Here is a 22,071-nt window from a genome sequence, read left to right as displayed (position 1 = left end):
GATTTCTCGCATTTGCCCGGCTGTCGATCGCTTAAGATGTGGGGGTAAAGGATAAAAGTTTGCTCGCTTTATGGAGTAATTTACGACACTGTTGCCAAAAGTGGCAAAAGTGGCAAAGAGATGCCAAACTTTTCCGATGTTCTCGTAACGAAGACACGATGCCTTCAAACGTAAAATGTAAAATGTAAGACCAGTTTTACCAAAAAACGTTTCTTCTTCCGTCAAATTGTTGTTTGACCCGATCCGAGAATAACGATGCCTTTGTGTTTACGAAAAGAAACATTCGCGCGAGTAATTAACGAGTAATTAACGAGTTGTTAGAAATTACCAGTGACAGTTAATAAGTGGAATAACCCGTGTAAGTTATCACCGGTTTGTACGTTCGAGGCTTCTTGTTGCAGAGCTTGTTCCAACGGCTATTAATTACGCAAAAAAGGTAATTTCCGAGAGTCAGCTGGCCGCAACATTAATTAGCCAACTAATGTTAATCCGGTGCTCCTAAACTAATTTAATTAAAGCCTCCCGCTGCATTCCACGCTTCGCGGCTAACAACGTGCCTTCATCTGCATCGAACTTGCGCTATTGTTCGCACTGCTGCTATGCCCTAAATATCCCTTGCGATCCCTTGCGATCGACATAAGGCGATCTTCGATAAGACGACATATCGTTTTACCTTTTATACCGTTATGTTTACTCGGATCTTTGTTCTTTTTCTTCTCGTATGTGCCGTTACCGCGATCGAAAGGTTTGTGCGAAAAACGACTTTCGTCGAGTTTCGTCTTTCTTTCAAAGAGAAAAGAAGGAAGAAGAAACAAGGTAGAAATAAAACGTGTCTCTCGTGCAAAAGCATTATTCCGTTGAACCTAGGCGAGCATAGTGTGCGAGTAGCTGCCTAAATAGTTAAATTAGTTGGTGGTAGCCAAGCAGGCAGGATTGGCACGTGCAACTAGGTCAATTGATTCCTCCTCCATCGTTAATATCGTCTCCTAGCTAACTGCTACTGCTTGGTCCAATCGATAACAATAATTTGTCGTCGACGATGCCATTTAAAAAAGCTTTCTCGACATCGCGGACAACGTTGTTAGTTTACGTGGAAAGTGCGTTTAACGATATGCTTCTTCTGACTAAATGGATACTATTTGTTACACGTATATGTTGGATCGGTTGCAATATTTTGTCCCGGACATCTTCCTAACGCGCTTAATACGAATGTTTTCCACGTGTATGCGTTTAAGTACGTCGCGTGCATTGTTTACAAGCTTCTGGACTTTATTCCAAACCTTCTTATCCGGCAATACGCGAGCCAAGTTCTCAACGATGCCAATTTCACGAGAAGAAAAAAACGTCTTTCATTTTATCTAGCCAAAATCCCCGAACGGTACAAATCACCACGTAGATCAGGAACCACGTCGCACAGGATTGTATAGTTTGATAGAGATAGAGATAGAGATAAAGAGAGAGAGAGAGAGTTTGATAGAGATTGTGTAGTGTATAGCGTATAGTGAGTAATGTATAGGAAGGACGTGTACCGAGACAAGCCTATTTTCACCATTCACTCGCAGTGGTATATTCTTTGCTTTCCCCGGGCGAATTTTGGTAAACAACCAAATTAATTTCGTGCAAAGAGAGAAAAGAGAGAGAGAGAGATTTATTTTTATCATATACGCATTCATCGCATCTTTATACGACGTAACACCGTATTCCATCATATCGACGCTGCTAAACGATTTACTAATAGCAATGAAATATCGGAAACTGAACGTGTATCGTCTGCGTGGCTGTATCAAATATCCAAGGCTGTTAAAATACCTTATTTTAAAGTCATTATTTTAGAATATTTTAGAGAACGATAGAATCATTTAGGTAAATAGTCTTTTCATCGATTTGCGCGCTGTATGATCTCGATCAAATTTTAACTCGATAAGATTATACGTGGAAATATTAAATGCTATATCTATTGTCTGTAACAAGAAAACTTAATACGTATAATAATATGTAGATCGTCACGTTGGTAACGTTATCTGTAACGATATTATATCGAGTTTCATTAGCGCGATAAATTTGTATCTTTGAGCGATAAACGTGCACGATAAACGCACTATAAAATCATATCGTTCGAGATCACACGAATAGGACGTTTACTCCGTTACGATAGATGCAATGTAAAATCGACTGACGGATTACGTTACTCTCGTCGTCTCTGCGTTTTCTTCTCTCGATAACTTCTGCGCTCGTTTCGTTTTTCCATGATCTTTCTCCCTTTCTCTCTGCCTGCCTATCTATTCGTCTTTCGCTCTGCTGCCATTTTCTTTCTTTTTTTATTTCTATGCATATAATGCGCGTGCGTGCAGATAAGATTGATCGCGAACGCACCATGTGTCCATCGTACATGTTCATAAACCATAGAACGAGGGATCCATCGCATCGGTTCGTGGCGAGTTACGCCCCTCGCAACCACGATGTTTCCTGTGGATAGAACCAGCTACCGGAAACCGGTTCCTCTCCGGACAGAAGGGAGCACATGCCCGAGTCAATAGATCGATGCCAGACGCAATTTGACCGACTGCTACTGCTGCTACGTACTACATACTGCTACTGCTACTGCTACTGCTACTGCTACTCCTACTGCTACTGCGAAAGACGCACGTAGCGGAGATTCATTGAATTTTATTCGGTCCTCGCTGAGTTCGATAATGGCGAACAAAGACACGCTTCGTTTCTTCGCTTCGCGTCTTCGCTGAAATCCTACGAGAATTTCCACGTGATTATTGACGCGATTCCCATGCCGGGAACGTCTTCCGCGAAATCTTTTCGATCATAACCCGAGGCAATGAAATTAGAAAATTTCTCTGATCCCTTAAATATCCTAACGATACGTTCTATATCTTTTGGTAAATCGGATAACAACTTTTGCATCCTGTACTCGAGGATATTTAGTCCAGGATCTAACCGTACTACTAAACGCAGTTTCTTTTCGAAAGCGATCCACATAGTCACGCTGCAACGTTTAATGGTGCTTCTCTTGTTTGCCAAACTACATACAGAGACGCGTATTTGAGTAAATGCTGTTGGAGGAAACCAGTGTCCTTCGAAGGATGGGTTCGCATCGTAAACCGTCGAGACTTCTCTTGCCACGGGATACGATTTGTATTCTCGAAGGAGGAAACGACGTTCAGAAACAAAATCTTTACCAAAACATTGGAGCAAACCGATCCCCGACCAGCTGATCAGGGAAGCATGTTGCTTTTTGTAGCGTTTTACAGAGAAGATTCGATGGAGCACGATCGGAACGCGGAAACACGATCTCCAACGTCGAATCGACCAAACCATCGTAGCGTTTAAATGACCTGAAAATTTGATAGAACGCGTGTATGTATCTTTGCCGTGGTCGAGTTATCGAAGCTGTACGTTACCCCGGAGTAAACGAGAAATGGAAATTTCCCCGTTCGGATTACACGATTACGCTAATTTAAAGGTAACGCCGTCGCAACGTCGTATCGGCCCAATTACGCCCACGATGCACATCGGGTACAATGCCGACCCGTGCGTGGTGACCCACTTACCTCGATTCTTTCATCACCTTGATCGCGTTAATCCAATTTCGCAACTGATATCAACGTAGGTTTATGCTATTTTACGACAGCATCTCCTTATCGTTTCGTTCGTCCGTACCTGTGGAAATTGGAGAAAAATATCTAAACTTCTCTTTGTAATTTCTGCACAAATGTTAGAGCGTCGTATAACCAAAGTATGTATGCACGAGAAAAAGAAACGAGAGATGTTTTTAAATTCAAAGTATTCGGTATATTTCTATCTTCGATACAAGTATCTTCTATTTTAGTATATTTCTCCGTAAACGCTAATTTTACACGACTACGTTCCACCGTGTTTTTAACGTTATTACGATGTCCTTTTTTTGCTTTTGTCTCTCCTTTCTTTTTTTTTTTTTTTGTCGCGGTACAAGGGTTCGGAGGAAAAGCGTTCGTTGGAAAATTGAAAGTCGCGACGACCATTTCACGTTTCTCAATCCCATCGTTCCACGTTTCTCTGCGCTTTCAGCATATTGCTGCCGCCTTTTCTGTCGTAGGCATCCGTTAGGTACGCGTTACCCAACGTACTCTTTCTGTCATTCGGATTAAAAGTTAAACCCACCGTCTGCAGCGAACCGTTACGAGATTTATACGATTTAATGAAATGTTAGCTTCTTTTCGTATTAGTTTCTATAAGATTACGTAAGAGCCAAGTTTGTACAGAGCGATGGTTGTGTCTTCCATAAAACGTAGTTTTCCGTGAAATTCGTAATAAAGTTGTCGGTTTCTCCGAGATCTTAATGCGAATTTTACGTTAACGCCAGCGATAGCAAATTATTAAGTTTTCCATTTCGAAACGATGACTGGTTATCGAACTTGGACCGTTCTCTTTTGACTTTATTTCGCGCGATCATATACCTTGTGGAACGCGTGCAACTCGAAGATAACGATAGTAAACGAAGTAACGTTGCGTTCTTCTGACCGATACTAACTCTCCAATTTCTCGCAATTAATTCTCAGATATTTTCTTTCCCGTGCCTTCTTCTGTCTCGTTTCGTCGAAAAGCGACATTCTATCTTCCTTTTCTTCGCGAACGAACCACGCGACGATCTTCGTTGACAAGTCAGCCATTGCCAATAACAGAAATCTATCTTTCGTAACAACGTATTTGGAATTTTCCCTGTCGTTTGTTCTTCGAATTTTCGAATTCTATCCTATGTCCGTGTCTAGTTCGGATTCCGATAAACGGCTGTATTAAAGCTATTCGCAATATATATTTGCGTATATAGTTCATTAGGACATTACTCGTCGATGCAAAACTCTCGCTCTTGGTTGCATGTAACGACCACTCGTTTCGTATAAACTTTCGCTTTGGTTTGCCTCTATACGCTGAATTAGCAAGCATCTTTGCACTTGTTAAGCAACGAAGCGTCACGATTATTGACCGGGTTACAGGACTATATGGACGGAGTTCCTTCGAGTGCCAGAAATATCTGACGCGTAAAACACGAGCGATATTTCTGTTTTTAACGAAATTAATTATGGATGAAACTTACTTTCTACGAAAAATGCAAGTCTATGACTTCCCGGTTTTATAAACCGAGCGCGATATAAAAATCTATTTTTACGCGATAGTAATACTCTTCGACTCTTAAATGATTTTCATATTCGCTGTAAAAAAAATTTCAGCACAGTACGCGTATTGTATATACTAACCATTTCGAAATTTTGCACGTTGATGGATAATATAACGCTCTGGTGTGTAATATAGAATTTATTTTGCAGAATTATTGAATAAGCTGTTAATTACTTCAAGTGGAATATTGTCCTGGAAAATTGCTTTACTTTTTCACTTGAAATCTCGATCATTGATCGCAATGTTAAATTCATGCCAGATTCAAATTCAAACTGAATTTAATTTCAGCCTGCTTCAAAGCGAATCCACTCGTTATTACTTTATTTGATTGAATATAAATGGCGTACTTTCGTTCAAGTATCTTGTTTGAAAAGTTAGCTTACCGTCGTACTTTTTGTAACGGGCAAATTAACGAATAAGAGGAGACGGTAATTATTTGGAACAGCTCTCGTTCACAGCTGCATATGCCAGATCGTAACAAGCGTCTTTGAAAATTCTACTTCAAGACGACACGCGATGCACGCTCGTAAAAATTTAATCCAACGCCGCATCGTATCAATCTCACAAGTGGACAAACGGTGTCCGATTTTCGGACAAAAGTTTTATTCTTAAAAACTCCTCGCTCGCTCGCTCACCTGCGGGATCGATAATTCGCGCGATGTCGAAGTAAAATTTTCCAAGTCGCTTCTTACAGCCTTGCATATACGGTTGTGAATGAGATCTTCGATTTAAATTCGACGACGACGACGACGACATAATTTCGGTAACTCTTTATAACTCGTAACTCGTAATAGTGAAAATATTTCCAGTTATATAGCGTTAATAATAAAATGTACTAGTAAATATAAGCAAATATAACTTTAAATCGAATGCAATTTAATTTAAACCTAATCGAAAAGCCAGAAATCTGGATCTCTTTAAGTGCGTACATATAAAGGATATAACACGTATAGGAGAAAGATGTTCAGAACGATAATCTTGATAACATATTTCAAGGTAAATGAAATCAGTGAGATCGTCCGTGTTCCAAATAATTACCCAATTAAGTGAGTCAAGTTAAGTGAGAATCAGCTATATATAGTCCTGTACGGTGAATGATGTATCGATGCGCTAACAAGTTACGAGAAAGTTTAAATGTACGACGAAAGCGTATTTTACATAGCGAAGAAAGTTCGGAATGGAAAGGAATAAAATTCACAGCGAATCCTACTTGATGAAGTTCAACGATTCGTGTTATTCCCCGCATCGTTCAACGAATGCCTTCGAAAGTATGGTTAAAGACCAGTTTGAAGCATCGCCTGTTCGTTTTTCTGTGTTGCAGCTCGTCGATTGAACGAATATATCCGCCACTACGAACCTCTCTCTTATCCTACCGAAGAGGTCCACCGAGGTCACTTGAGGGCCAAGAGGTCGGTTACCCGCGACAATTCCGTGACTCTGAAGTTTCGTTCGCACGGAAGGGACTTCCACATCCGACTGAAGCGAGATCTGGCTACCTTTAGCAGTAACTTAATTATCGAAGGCCCTTCCGGTCAAACGGAAGACCTCGATACCTCGCATATTTACCAGGGCCACTTGGTTGGTAAGTTGCAGCTTTGATCGTTCTTTTCTCACTTACGCGTTTCTGCGATCGGATTTTCAATCAGCGCTGAGACGATAATTTGCGATAATTCCTTCGGTCTATGTACACGTATACGTATACGTATACGTATACGTAATAAAGACGGGAAGGAAAATGCCGAAACAAAAATGATAAAAGTAATTGCTTTGAAAATCATTCGTCTAGTTTACGACTGGTTTTTTCGAAAATTGCACAAGTGTCGATAGCTTGCTCCCTGGCGTTTCAGAATAGAACATTTCGTATGTTGCTCCACTTATCCATTGATATTGAAATGTGAACAGAAACGCGGTTCCCAGTGAGAAGGTTATCGAACTCTGCGTGGAAATTACGGAAGATGCGTGTAGAGTGAAGGTGCGCGCGGTGTCGATGGTCGCAGACGATGGTGCACGATGTACGCGAAAAGAACGAAACAGCCAGTAAATAGTTGTGAAATACGACGCACCACGGAATATGGTCTAACAGTCGTGAGATTCCCTATACCTATGCCTATAGCTACAGCGTAAATCACGAGCTCCTTGCTCCTTACGCGTGCGCTGTTACGTTGTAAAACTTTATTCTGAAACGAGTCAGTACCGTTTTACGGTATAGTCCGAGCGTTGTATCTGCTCCTAAGCCAGTCGCGATTCGCGCGCGATACCAGGTGTGGCACGCAAAAGTGCGTGTACGTACTGGCTGAGATCTTTATTTCCACTCTAATAATTTACAGGAGTTCGTGCAAAGGAGGACGTTTTAAATTATAGATCGGCTCGCTTGTTGGAACGGTTTATCTTTCACTTTTGCACTTGCGACCCTCGGCCACCTGGTTACGTCTAACCGTGGTCCGCGTTTACCGTGGACCGGGAGCAAACGGCCAAATCTCTTACTTCGATTTTTAAAGAGAAGAAGAGAAAAATCTATCTTAAAAATTGCTGACATTCAGCGATACTCGACCACGAGGTTTTCTTCCATTTTATCAAAGTGGATAGGAAAAACCGGTTGACATGGGTCCGATATAACGTTTCTTCCGATGTAAATATTTATGCCTCTGTACGACGCGACGGAGAAAAAGGAATTAAACGCTGCACGATCTTCTCCGTGGTGCAGTATTCTATTTTTTAAAAGAAACGAAATGCATATTCCGATCGCGTTTAAAGCGATATCACTTAAAATCTTGAAACATACTTGCAACGCTTGAATATTACGATTAAAAAAAAACTTGTATATTTTCATATTATTCGAAACAGCGAGAAGCAGCTAAATTTATCGCATTTGATAATTACACAGTTCGAAAGATTAATCATATTTAACGAGCCGAACGCTGAAACTTGGGAGACCGCATTACGAACATTTGTCGAAAATTTGTCGGAAATATCTCTATAGTTGACCATCATTGTTAAATATGTAGGACCGTTATTATTTCCAGGTGAACCTGGCAGTCACGTGTTCGGAAGCATCAGCGACGGTGTTTTCCACGGAAAAATCATTTCGCCTCGCGGTGGCGCGTGGTACGTGGAAAAGGCGCACTATTACTTTCCGCCGCACGAGATAAATGACACGTTACATTCGGTCATTTATCACGAAAATAACGTCGGGGACCCATACGCCCATCTTCGAAAAGGTACGTCGAATTTTTTCCGTCTCCTTTTTTCTTGCTTTCTCCGTTCGGTATATTTTTCTCTTAAATAATATTATCGTCATAAAAATCGCTCCAATCGGTCCAACGAACAATTTTAGACCAGATATATCGTTATATTAGATTTGTCGAGCGAAGAAAAATCGAACGAAAAATGACGGTAAAACTTTTTAGACTAACGAACAGATCTAATTTTACACGATTATTACGATTAACTAACTACGCTAACCACGCTTCGAGTAAGTGTTGTAATGCATCATTCGATCTAATTAAACGCAATAATTAATTTTAATTACACAGATCGCATTTCCACGGCAGATTAAAACGGCAGTTTCACATACCTCTACCTTCGATAAAACGTAAATCTCCCGCGTCCTTGTTAAAAATCTTTACGCGTTTTCGAAGCACAGTGAAATTGGTCGAGTGGCAAATTTGTTTACGCGAATGTGCAAACGGTATTAAAACGGAATCTAAAAACGACGATCGATAGTATTTGTATATACTTGCATGGATAATTCTGATGACCGTGTATATCGCGCAATTGGGTAACGCGATTAACCGCGTCCACGAAGCGAAATAATGGAAATACGACGCACGTTAGTCGAGGAATCTCCGAAAGGAAGGCCGCTCTATCTTGTATCTCGATCTAGCCTAGCTTCTTATGCTAAAATATAGTACGTAGACCGCCAGTGGTAAAGATTCGCGTACCATTCTTACCATGAACGTTGTACAGGTTACACGTACCAAGATCGTAATGCGATAATAAATATCGATCAAACTTTCGAAGGAGCAATAAAGTGGTAAGAAGATAAGCTCTTTACTGGACATAAACAATTACATAACGGTGCATAAGACGGATCAGAGCTGTACGAAACTAAAGGACGGGCCATAAAATAAGCACGAAATCGTTAAAATAAATTTTAATCTCTGATACGACTTGTTTCTGCAGCAAATTTATTTACTTTGTTATTCCGTGAGAGCGATCGAGCGCCGTTTGAAATATCAGCGTGATAGCGCTTTCGTCTTTAATCGTATTGCCGTGTCGCTTGTTCTTATCAGCGTTGAGAATAAGTCACAACTAGTCAATTCTTTGCACAAATTTTTCCCTCATAGATATATCCGTTCGAACGTGCGTCTATGTACGTATATCAGAATGCAACTTTGTTTCCTGCGAAATCCGGTTGACTTCTAACAATCTACTCGATACTCGGTACTCGAAAGTAGAAAGATTTATTTTTATCCGAAGCTTTATTTCCACTTATATTCCGTTCTAAAATACTAAATGTCAATATCGTGTTAAGTGATTTTAAACAACTTCCTTACGCTATAATACCTGAACGAGATCGTAATATCTACTTGTTGGTTCTTTCGATCGATTTTATTTACCCACTTACGTCGTACAAAGATAGATAAGATAGGCAAAGATAAACGGAGAGTCGCGCGTAGAAATTTCGTTAGGAAGAAATGACGTGTTGCGGCGGTTGACAAAAGCCGGGTAGCCGCGAGTAGAATGCGGAAGAAAGGTTCGGCGATAGAAAAGCACGGCGCCTCTTCTCCGTGGCTCTAAACATAGAGCGCGTACCGCCTCTATAGATCCGACGGACAGGTCGCGTCGACGCGAATGCATACATATTCGCAACGGCGCCACGCGACCCTGCGTTTACACACTTGGACGGACAGCACCCCTTTACCACGCGACGTACACAGGTTTCTCCCTTTCTCGAACCGACGGACTAAACAGTCGGCGTTACGAGCCATCCTTAAAGGAGCACCCAGCCGTGTACAGTTTTTAAGCGAATCGCCTTAACGACACACGCTGGTCTGCGTAGCCGACTCTGAATTGCGCGTTCGTGAATAGAGGCGCACGCAGACACGCGTCGCGCACGCTAGTTAGAGAGTCAAATTCAAACAAGTAGCGCGTAGCTAGCAGGCTGAACCCGAAGGTCTCATCGAGTCAAAGCGCTTAACGACGTGCGCGTACAGCTTGATCGAGAACGCCGAATCGAGCTTCTGGTCCATTTGACCCTGGAAAAGATGCGTCGACGACGTTGCCTTCTCGGTTGTCGTTTTTTAAACTCGCTCGCTCTCACCACGCCTCCTTCTCGCTTATTTCGATAACACTAGTCGGATTACTTGGCGGAAATGCTCGTTGTTTTAAAAGAGGCTCGTTATTACCGAACATTTTGGTAACTGGCTACATGTTCGAACCTGTTCGAAGTAGTCTATTCCAGTTTGAAACCAGTGTACGGCCATACAGAGAGATTACGCGTTCCATATAAAGGTACAGTCTCCAGCGAGCAGGTTGATAGGGTGAATTCCTCGCGCTATTCGTGATATCATTACGGAAGAAAGTGGTCTATTCGGGTGCATATACCGGTACGAGAGAAACAAGGGTGGAAGGTGTTGGCCGAGTTCGAATTAGACATCGCCGAGAACACAGCTCAGCCCCGTTCCATTTCTATAGATATACGCGTGCAGATTTCACCCCGGTCTGACCATCTCCAGCGTGTTTACAGCTTTTATGCAAATAACCGGCGCTTGAATAAACAGTTGCCGTTTCGTGTATAATATTTATCGTGCTTCTCGCGTATATTGCGCTTCGCGGACGAGAACACCCGCCATCTTGCCTGTTTCCGTGCGGGATAGACGCGAGTAGCAGTGTGCGTGCCGTTATGAATCTGCAAAATTAAGGACCGGCGAGTTCCCTTGCGCCATTCACTTTCCTTCCCAAGTATCGTTATTAAATTACCGCGCGTTATTACGGCTACAAAGACACGTACCCTTTAAAAATCTTAATACGACCTTTGCCCAAGCTTTTCAGGACCGTCCTACAAATTTTTGTACGAAATACTTTTCCGTATCTTTTATATTTTTCATCGTCGTCGATGAGTTTATCTTCGCGATTCGATTATTACTCGCATCGATCAGGTTGTGCGACGCGTCGATGTAAATCACGAGCCAATCTGTCAAGTTTCCTTTGTTAGTCTTTGGCGAAGAGTAAAAGCGAAAGGTCCCCTGTTGGAGATTGGGGAGCGTATAACGCTGATACGAATTAACGCTACCGCGTAGGTGATATCGATAAAGCTGGCCAACATCGTGACATCGAAACGCCAAGTCATTAAAGCTCGTGGCTCACGGTTAACCCGCCGATAAAACCAGCCGCGGCCACTGCAATTATCCTGGATAGCAAGACCAACGATATCAGCCTGTTCTTATTACGCGATACTTGTGCTCTACGATTCGATTGTAAAAGGTAGAAAGAGAATTTGGACGGAGGCACGCAACGGCGATCCTGATCGGTTACCGTTATGCTCGACCATAATATCAGGTATTAACTGGCTACAAATATTGTCGCGCTTTCATCTCTCCGATCACGAGCATCCGTTAGCATCTCGTTAGCAATAGGATTAATACAATGTTATCGATGCAGGGACACTCGAATTTGGTTGCACGAGTTATTATAATCGACTATCGCTTGGATTATAACGGCGTACGCGTTACACGTTGTTTAATTTTATATTGTTCCTAAGGGCAGATTACGATCGGTATCGTTATCGTTAATCGCTTTTTTTTGATAGATCCTTGTCAAATTTGTTGATCTTTTTCGCCCCTGATACGGTTAAAGTGGAATAATCGATACCGTACAAATGATTTACACCTTGAGCTATCAAACGACAAATTACAAATTTTAAGAAAACATTTATTCCTGAAAAATAGAATAACTTTCTAGCTACGTTTTCGAGTTACGTTAGAATTTCGGTAGATACGCGTGATATGTGGACGGTCGTGACCTGCGAGAATCACACGACGAACGCGCTAAACGGCAAAGTAAAGGATCGTCGAAGCTGGGCCTTTAAAGCTAAATTATGAAAATCTCGACTCGTAAAAAACGCGATAGAATGTCGCGTGTACGCCTCTGCTCGCTCGCCGTTCTGCTAGGTTTGCTCGACCGGTCGTCTGGTTGGTATGCTACGTCGCGCTACGCCGTGCCGTGTCGGTCGGTGGACGATGAAAGAGGAAGTGTGATTTCACACCCATACGTAGGTGGGTGACCACGTCCTCAAAATAATAGCATCGCCGTTACGGATGATATGACACCCAAGGGGAAGCGGTTAGAGTTTGCCATTACATGGCGCATTATGTCCGTGCATCCGCTTTACAGACACAGCTCCCTGCATTTCGAAATTACGCGAATAATTAAACTGCGCATCGGCGCTTCCGCTGCGACGCGTTATAAACTTCCCTCGCAAGATGAAAACAAGGAGACGCGTGCTCGTGTCCGCTTCCATTTCTTACGTTCCTACAGTACCTATACGTGTGTATCGAATGTTCGAGTTTCGTCGAAATGTCTCGGGGAACAACCCTTCTACGCTTTAACGGATCCAGCTTTTCCCCCGTAGTTACTTTCCATCGAAAGCACGAACGCTGAGAGATTTGAATTGCCTCGAACCCCGCGGACGTTTCGTTAGTAGTATTGTTAGTTCTTGGCAACGACTCTAGTTCAAAACTTTAACGATCCCAAGATTCCATTGCGAATAGTCGGACTATGTTTAATCTTTTGTATCTTTCACGGTCGCATCACGATCAACTTGGACGCGATACGCGTAATCTTTTTTTTTTTTTTCCCCTGTAGGAAATCTATTCGTGGACGTATAAGTCTTTAGCGTATAATTATCAAACGCTGTATAACGTGGTGAAACAACGAGTTTAAGTATATACGTAGTATGTATCTCCTCATTTCGAAAGTCTGTTCTCTAAAGTATTGATTATTAGCGTAGCGAATAGAATTAACGTTTTACTGTTATTCGTAGGTGAATCCGGCGGTTGTGGTATCACCGATGATGTGGTGGAGTGGATGGACAGAGTTCAAAATTCTGCCATACCGGACGTTTCTCGTCCGGTAACCACGAGTAAAAACGAGAAGATATTCAAGTCTCGGGTGAAACCGTGGAACGGTGATCAAGAATCACCGGGTCACAAATATTCGAGAGAAGCTAACGAACCTAGTCATCGAAGAACACGGAGGGCAACCAGGCCGAAGGAGGATAACAAAAACACTTGTTCTCTTTTTATTCAAACCGATCCGCTCATATGGAGACATATATCGGAACAGGTAAATTTGGAATACACGCGAAACTACGTTTTTTCCTTTAAGTGTATTTTAACGTGGTTTCGATCTTGAAAGGAGAAAGATAATCCGAAGTAGATGGGCCGTCTTTTTTACTATATAGCGAAATAAAATTTACCACGAAAACGTAATAACTCCGAATGCATACAATTCCCCGGTTCTAGTCGCATTCGTACGACTATTTCTTAGCAATGGGAGATGGCGTAATTTCATTTCGCATTTTCTTCTAAACTAGACGTGCCGGCATTCCGGTGTCCTTGGCCCGATAGAACATTTCCATTTCTGCATTTTCTTCGGTCGGACGTTCTTTGCCGTGCTATCTTTGTAAAAATTACAAAAATATTTGACTTTTCGACTGCACTTTCAGTTACATCATGACGCGGAGAAGACCAGAGAGGAAATACTGTCTCTGATCGCGCACCACGTTACCGCTGTGAATTACATCTATAGAGACACCAGATTTGACGGCAGAATCAAACATAGGAATATTAAATTCGAGGTGCAACGGATAAAGGTGACTACATCGTTGGATAATTTGTACGCGCCGCGAATATACCATCTGTCACGCGTTGAACGTTAAATACGATTATTCTGTTCGCGATAGATCGATGACGATACAGCTTGCACGCCCCAACAAACGTATGGCGAGCCAAACCCGTTCTGCATGGAGAACATCGACGTTAGCAACTTTTTAAATTTGCATTCGCTCGGCAACCACGAAGATTTTTGCCTCGCCTATGTGTTCACATATAGGTACGAAAAGAGCCAACTATTTGAAAATATAGGTATCAAGAAGATTTATATCACTGGTCTAAATTATTAACAGAGATTTTACTGGCGGCACGCTTGGTCTTGCTTGGGTAGCCTCGGCGTCCGGTGCATCCGGCGGCATTTGCGAAAGATACAAAACATACACGGAAACTGTCGGGGGAATGTATCAATCCACCAAGAGATCTTTGAATACCGGAATCATCACGTTTGTTAATTATAACAGCAGAGTACCACCGAAGGTGTCACAGCTGACATTGGCCCACGAGATAGGACATAATTTCGGATCACCTGTAAGGATTTATAGTGGAACATTGGAGGATTTATCGTTACATTGTTATTGTAATCGTTTGTTTTCGCAGCATTTCGTTTCACCCTAACCCAGCATTTAATCGCGCTTTCTTTGCAGCACGATTTTCCACCGGAATGCAGACCTGGTGGATTGCACGGAAATTATATTATGTTTGCGTCAGCGACGAGCGGCGACCGACCTAATAATAGTAAATTTTCGAAATGCAGTATCGGTAATATCAGCAACGTTTTAGACGCCATCGAAGACAACAAGAAAAGAAATTGTTTCACCGGTATGTGTGCGTGCGTGCATGCTTGCGCGCGCGTATGTGTGTAGTTAAGGAAGTGTTAAGGGATATAAAGTATGCTTATCTGGATCGAAAGGTGAATCTTATTTCATTTAATTCGTTTATACGCAGCTTCTGCTGGTGCATTCTGTGGGAATAAGATCGTCGAAGCCGGAGAAGAATGCGATTGCGGGTACGATGACGACGAATGCGTGGATAAATGTTGCTATCCGAGACAAGTATCGGAATTGGATAAGATAAAAAATGAGACGGCGAAAGGTTGCACCAGGAAGTCCGGAACGCAATGCAGGTACATATGTTTCTCACTCGGTGTACTCGAAGCTACATTTCGGAAAGAAATTTGCGACACAGAATGCATCGTCCGACTTGCGTAATCGGGAATCTCACGAGTCCCTTTCTTACAGTCCCAGTCAAGGGCCTTGCTGTTCCAGCGAATCGTGCCAGTTCGTTCCTCTCTCTAAAAATGTTCAATGCAAAGCGGAATCGGATTGTAGTTACAATTCGACTTGTAATGGACGATCCTCCGAGTGTCCTCCGCCATTGCCAAGGGCTAACAAAACTAGATGTAACGAGGGAACTCAGGTAAAGGAAGCTTTCAAATTTGACGAGATTTTTACGTAGAACGATGCATACAGATATTTTGGAAATTACGTCCCGAAAATTTGTTCGCAGTTGTGCATCAATGGCGAGTGTACAGGATCGATTTGCCTAGAGTGGAACCTGACCGAGTGCTTTTTGACTAGTAACGTAATTCCAAATATCGATAAACGTAAATTGTGCGAATTGGCTTGTCAAAATGGAACCGATCCATCGACCTGCCGTAGTACTAGCGAATTTGCGCACGTTGTTGGTCTGCCTGAAGGTGGAATTAGCCTCCGGCCTGGATCACCTTGTGATAACTTTCAAGTAAAAACCTAATATTATATATTACTTTATAAATTTACTGTTTATGTTTAGAGCTTTTAATAGCGACAGAACGCTCCTTCTAGGGATATTGTGATGTATTTTTGAAGTGTAGAGCGGTTGACGCGGAAGGACCATTAGCCAGACTGAAGAATCTTTTATTCAATAAGGACACGTTACGTACAGTAGCACAATGGATAACTGTAAGTATGAATTTCATCTATACGCTGGACTTTACATCACTTTACATCATGCGAGATTATACCGATGTAATATCAAACGTTTTCTATCTTAGGAATTCTGGTGGGCAGTACTATTAATGGGAATAGCCTTTATTATTTTCATGGGTTTGTTCATCAAGTGCTGTGCCGTTCATACTCCTTCGAGTAATCCTAAGAAACCACCAGCGAGACGTATTAGCGATACATTAAGAAGACCGATGAATACTCTGAGAAGAATGGTATGTCGTATATAAGAATAATAAAATATAACGTAAATGATCAAACATAAGTAGTTTTCGCATTCTTTAAAATAAAAAATGGCGCAATTATGTTTTTATAGCGACATCCACATGGCGGAGGTGGAGCCGGTCCCAGAAGTATACCTCCTAGACAAAATCAAGGGGGCCATGGTGCTACTCGGGGCCCCTCTCACGGCTATGGAGAGGGTAGAGGTGCCCAATATTATCCCAAAGGTAAATCCACGTGATAATTTCGATCGCTTTTTAATGCAGCTATCGTTGCTCGAGTTTGATCCTAATAAATGTTGCTCGTTCTAATACGTACCGTATGTTTGTTTATTACCTGGTAAAATATGGATTAAACTCAAGCTAAGAAGCTTGCCGTTATGTATCTGTCCCTGTGTGATCTGCAACTACATCAATGTTTTTTCCTGTTTGCATCTTCCTCGCATTGATTGACGCGCATCACTACCTGATACTATCGTTCTATGACCTACAGAGGTGAGCTGGGGCCTATACTTTATACCCTTGGTAGGAGCAAATTCACGAATAGGATCGCGATAGGAAAATCACGATAGATGGCTACGATGTTCTACGATGAACGAGTCATTTTCCATATCACCATGTCACTGTGAATTCTTGTATTTGCTCCTGGTAGTCTCTCTTTCATAACCATTCGACGAAAGCCATCGGGTAGAACTTTCATTCGATCGTTAATATCAAAGTAAAATTTAGTATCGGTATCTACTCCGCTTACGCATCATTCGTATTAATTTCGATAGTATTTTTGCGAAATATGGCTTTTGTATGATTAGTGGATCTTGCTAGAAGTATCATCTTGCTGGTAATTGAAAAAATGAAGTGCATGATAAATTTTGTCATTTTTTCTAACGAGCCAAGTGGTTGTAGCAATAATGACTAACTTATTATCTCGGTACATTCGTTGTTTAGTTGGCTTCGATATATCTTTTCACGATCGAATACTTTTGTAAACTTTAAGCAGGCTATCGCTCGGTTCCCACAGCTAGTGCGCCACCCAGTAGCAGCGCAGCACCCAACTACGGCCGGTCCAATCATCCAGAACTGTACGCCGGCGCCTATTCGGGCTCCGGGGGAGGGGGGCGGGCCTCAGCCTACGAGATGAGGCATCACAACAAGGTGTGACGACCTTAGAGAACTATCACGGACGAGAGACGGTCTCAACGTTGCACCGTAAATTGTTCTCTTGTTTAATGCCAAACTGTGAAACGAGCCGATTCACTCAACATACGATATCTCTCGTAATCGAGATCGACGGAATCAATGGAAGAATATAGAGGGCGATCGAAAGCATTTGAAAGTTCCGACGACCGCCGATCTACGTTTTTATTTCGTTTCAAGTAACTCGCGCGCGAGGGAACTGGTTCGGAAATTGTAAATTGAACAAGTGTATTATATAATCAATGGTGGTGATATATCGAGACTTCTCGTTTGACATTAAGCTTTTGTCGAGCTGATTTTCATCGGCAAACGTACGAGGACATCGACGTTGCGAAAACAAAACGAACGATGCCGTTGGACGTGATGGTTGGACGTACACTGAGAAATCGTTAAGAGACTAATATTATGCGATTCTCTGTAATTCGTCTTTTAAATGTTTCCTGCTGATTCCTCCGTGTTGCCATTCAATATTTTTCGTGTCTCGATCAAAATTACAAGGCTCTCGATAAATCTCTTTGTCCGCGAAATTCTTTGATATCAATGTACAGATCGAAGTCGTGGAAATTTATTTCTGTGGACAACGCTGGATTCGCACAGCAATATTGAGTAATATTGAACGCAACGTATTTTTGTCGTTCGATGTAAAAAACATTTATGGCCAAGATTGCATAGTAGCGTTTATGCCTCGATTTCTCGATGAAGTCGAATTTTTGCGTGTTTTTCGCTCCGGAAAGCATACTTTTATACATACATGGAGACTGTTGGTTAGAAGAAGAAGGGAAGTTCAAAGGGATAACGGAGACGACAATATATATTTGGAATAAGTGTTAGGATGATAACCGTAATTTTTGAAAAGCTCCCATTGAACGTACCTTGTGCCTTTTAACTCTTGTACGCGATTATTATGTACATTGTTCTATTATAGTACTATTTTAAAAGACAGACTCTTTTCTTTTTTTTTTTTATTTCAATGTTCTTCCAACTGCATGTTCTTTGTTCAAAGTTAAGCTTTTAATTACTAGTGTTTTTTATACAAATATAGGTAAAGATAATTAATAAGCAATGCCAAAATGTTTAAATACGATTTCCTTTTTAATGCATTTATACATAAGTTATAGCCTATAAGGATATTATTTTATTTAAATCTAAAAGTCTTTGTGATTATACCACCGCTTTCCGCAGCGAAAGAGCGCGTTTACCATTACCAAACTATTGCAGGTCATTCACTTGATCTCTACCATTGTAGTATAATAATTAACGATATGTAATATTCTTATACTAATTTTTATTAGCCAATTGAAACGAGCAAAGTTACGAGAGACTATGAACATGGGAGAAAAGTATCAAGAAACAAATTTTTATAGTTATATTTCATTAACGATCATTCTGCTGAAAATGATATCGAATAATATCGGTTCTATTATAATTATGCTGATTATTAACGATATTATTACTATTAATTATTATTATTATTATTATTATTATTATTATTATTATTACTATTATGGCTATTACTATTATTAATTAGTTATCTATTGCAAATGATAATTTATCTTCGCTATCGCGAATGTTATAAGTTGTATTTAAATATGGTTTTTAACTTACAATTATAGAGGGCTGTACCGTAAACGCGGACCAAAGACGAGCCCTCCTTTTGAGATATAGACGTGTTTTAATATACATGGGCTCATTTGTGCACTGCTGCATACTCGTATGCCACACAAACAAAATTCGCACGTGTCCAACGGCGAATCGTACTAAATTGTACGCGATATATACACTTCCTTTCTCGAAACGCCAAAATGTTATACGTGATTGACTGAATTTTTTTACTCGTCCCTCGTCGAACCTTCTTGCGCAAATTTTGTCCAATTTGTTCCATGTGTTTCTATTCGAGGCAATAATCGAATGTGCAGATATTTACTATCACTATCAATAGCGATATAATAACGATTTATTAATATCGTAACCTAGGGTTTTTCTTTTGTCCAATGTTTTTGATCGAACATCGTTAGGCTTAGCGCAATATTTTCATAAGGAAATGTGTCTCCTATTTCTTCTCGTTCTACATGTGATGAAAAATGTCATTAGATACCGTTCAACGTTACGACAGATAGTTTATACGCTACGAAGACATAGATTTCGTTTAGACGATGATCCAGAAACTTAACGATTTTAAACATAGAGTCGTGCAAGACAGAAGGAACATTAACAGGGATGAAGAGATAAAAGAAGGAGGTGTCCGCCAAATCGCAGGAAATACGAGTTTGCGGATCGTGTGGAAATGTACAATAGTCGCAATGTGATTAAAAAAAATGTGGATCATACGAAAGCTGATGCGAGATACGTGCGAAAGTGGGAAAGAAGAAAAGAGCGAAGGAAAGGTATGGGAAGAGAATGGGCGTGAAAGAATAAAAGAGAGAGTGTTAAACTGTGTACATATATTGATATTATATATACATAAACGATAATTATATAACCATAACAAATGGTAAAGCGAATATAAAAAAATACTTGTTTTTATATCAAATCTGTATTATAGCGAAATATTATCCTGTATTTTGTAATCGGGACGGAAATTTAAGGATGACGAACGAATGCCTGTATGTGCGTGTAATCGAGCCCTTAGGTTTTTAAGGTAATGACTTTTTTAACGACGATCCAACGTGGACCGGACTGGATCGTTTGAGATAGATTATTTAAGCAGTTTTGAAGTTTCTTGCATATAGATGCAACAGGATTCCGTTTGGTCCCATTTGTAATCGCTCGTCCGATCGTAACATAAAAGTTAATTATGTTATTTCCAAGTGTTTCATGGCAATCCATGAGTACAACTTACTGCCATTCGTAGTAACGCGTAGCAAAGAGGGTCGAACGACTTTTCAAAGTATAAGCGATAACGCGCTATAAATCTACTTGGGAAAATGTATTCGAATTAACGTGACGTTAACATCATTTTTATCGTATGTATTTATATAATTATCGTATATTATGATAATGCAAGGAACAATAATTTATTGTTTTTGATGCGACTGATTATGAGATTTCCCCAAAAGTCAGGTATCGACTGCCGTTTAATCAGTAATCACGATGCGTAGAGGACGTATTCGTCTACTCATCCGTAGGTGAATCCATCGGTTTCAATACCGTTCATGATTATTCTTGCTTCCATTTCACTGCCATAAAAACGATTCAAACGACTGAATACAAGATCAAAATAAAAGAAAACGGAAGAGAAATAATGGCATTGTTTCGAAAAGAGAAGCCTAAGACGAGCGTAGAATGGGACCAAGTATTCTAGTGTCTAGTTGACAAAAAAACGTTGCTTGCCCGTATCGAGAGAATTATAGCGATTAAAAAGCAAAAGTATGTTTTCATTCATCATTTGTCTCCGAGGAGTCTCTGCTACGTATGCTTAAGCTCAATCGTATCTGCGCTGTCTGGATTAAGATCGCGTCCTATCATTATCATTATTATTATTATTATTATTATTATTATTATTATTATTATTATTATTGTTATTATTAATTATCATTACTCGGTAATTGTGCATCTTGCAGCACATTATGTGATAAACAATTTTTGTGGGGCACGAGCAAATTCTTCGATTAAAAGAAAATTTGAATGTCTGCAAAAAACAGCATCTTTAAAGTAGCTATCTTAATCCAGACGTGTGTCATCGTGACGAAATGCACACTACTTTATCACTTGTACATAATGTTAGTAAGGAAGAAACAAAAAGAAATCGAAGATTATATTTTTTCTATCGATCCAAAAATGTGGTGACCTATCAACATCGTGCATCCGAGATTAATTTCATCTACGTTAAATTTTTCATGTCCGTTCCGATATGATTTTAGCTAAAATAGTACATACATACATATGTTGTTTCGTTTCACCAAGAGTTCATACGTTCTACGCGTAGAAAGTATTACTTGGATATCACAAAATCACCAAGTTGCCTTTATGTTTTATGTGCCGTAGTGTTTTATTTCATTTTTAATTCATACAAACAGTTTTAAGCTCTGTGTTTTCAATTGATACTTTGATGTAAGTTTTATTAAGCATGATACTGACCAATCGCCTGAACGTTGCTTCAGACCACCACTCTCTCTTTTTCCCAATGTCTAGAACGTGGCGAGTGTTTTAAAGAATACTATAAATAAAAGGAATCTGATTGTAAATCATTTGTGTTATGTTAATGTGATTATAAAAAAAAAAAAAAAGAAAAACAAGAACATTGTAAAGAACTAAATAAAGCATACATTTTACATTTATATAATTGTACTTTCTACCATATCCTCCGTCACTGTCATATTCATTGACGATAAACAATACAATAATTTAGGAAATCTGAATTTTCAACGTAAATTGTATGTGTGAGCGACGATGTTTATCGATTAAAAAATTATTAAGAAAATCGGAAATTTTCTTTGACAAATGAAAAGAACGATATTAGAGAGACAAAAAAGATGTATATCTTTGATTTGCAAGACTAAGTAATTTCATTAATACTTCAAGTTCTATAAATTAGCGCAGTATAATTTACAGTATTTTTAAAATATTCAAGTTTATTTTCTAGCTATTCGCTATTATAAAATAACCACATAAAAA

The 22,071-nt window shown here is 40.3% G+C and overlaps 1 protein-coding gene across 3 annotated transcripts in view; it reads left to right on the top strand.

The window, feature by feature from the left end:
• kuz (zinc-dependent metalloprotease kuz) overlaps positions 1-21,739 on the top strand; it is an 80,551-nt gene extending 58,812 nt beyond the window's left edge. Inside the window, exons 2-15 of one of the 3 annotated variants that reach the window (XM_033341331.2) lie at positions 6,488-6,748; positions 8,190-8,384; positions 13,211-13,512; positions 13,895-14,041; positions 14,132-14,280; positions 14,354-14,588; positions 14,705-14,879; positions 15,006-15,183; positions 15,299-15,476; positions 15,567-15,800; positions 15,884-16,000; positions 16,093-16,257; positions 16,359-16,491; positions 17,282-21,739. In XM_033341331.2, coding sequence (XP_033197222.1) covers positions 6,488-6,748; positions 8,190-8,384; positions 13,211-13,512; positions 13,895-14,041; positions 14,132-14,280; positions 14,354-14,588; positions 14,705-14,879; positions 15,006-15,183; positions 15,299-15,476; positions 15,567-15,800; positions 15,884-16,000; positions 16,093-16,257; positions 16,359-16,491; positions 17,282-17,421 — 2,609 coding nt within the window. In that variant the 3' untranslated portion in view covers positions 17,422-21,739. Of the gene's footprint in view, positions 1-6,487; positions 6,749-8,189; positions 8,385-13,210; positions 13,513-13,894; positions 14,042-14,131; positions 14,281-14,353; positions 14,589-14,704; positions 14,880-15,005; positions 15,184-15,298; positions 15,477-15,566; positions 15,801-15,883; positions 16,001-16,092; positions 16,258-16,358; positions 16,492-17,257 lie in introns of all 3 variants that reach the window. The other 2 variants (XM_033341330.2, XM_033341329.2) reach the window with 2 other exon arrangements.
• The last annotated feature ends 332 nt before the right edge of the window (positions 21,740-22,071 follow it).

This window comes from Bombus vancouverensis, chromosome 15 (assembly GCF_051014615.1).
Source record: "Bombus vancouverensis nearcticus chromosome 15, iyBomVanc1_principal, whole genome shotgun sequence".
NCBI lineage: Eukaryota > Metazoa > Arthropoda > Insecta > Hymenoptera > Apidae > Bombus > Bombus vancouverensis.
This window is presented reverse-complemented; position numbering and strand designations above follow the sequence as displayed.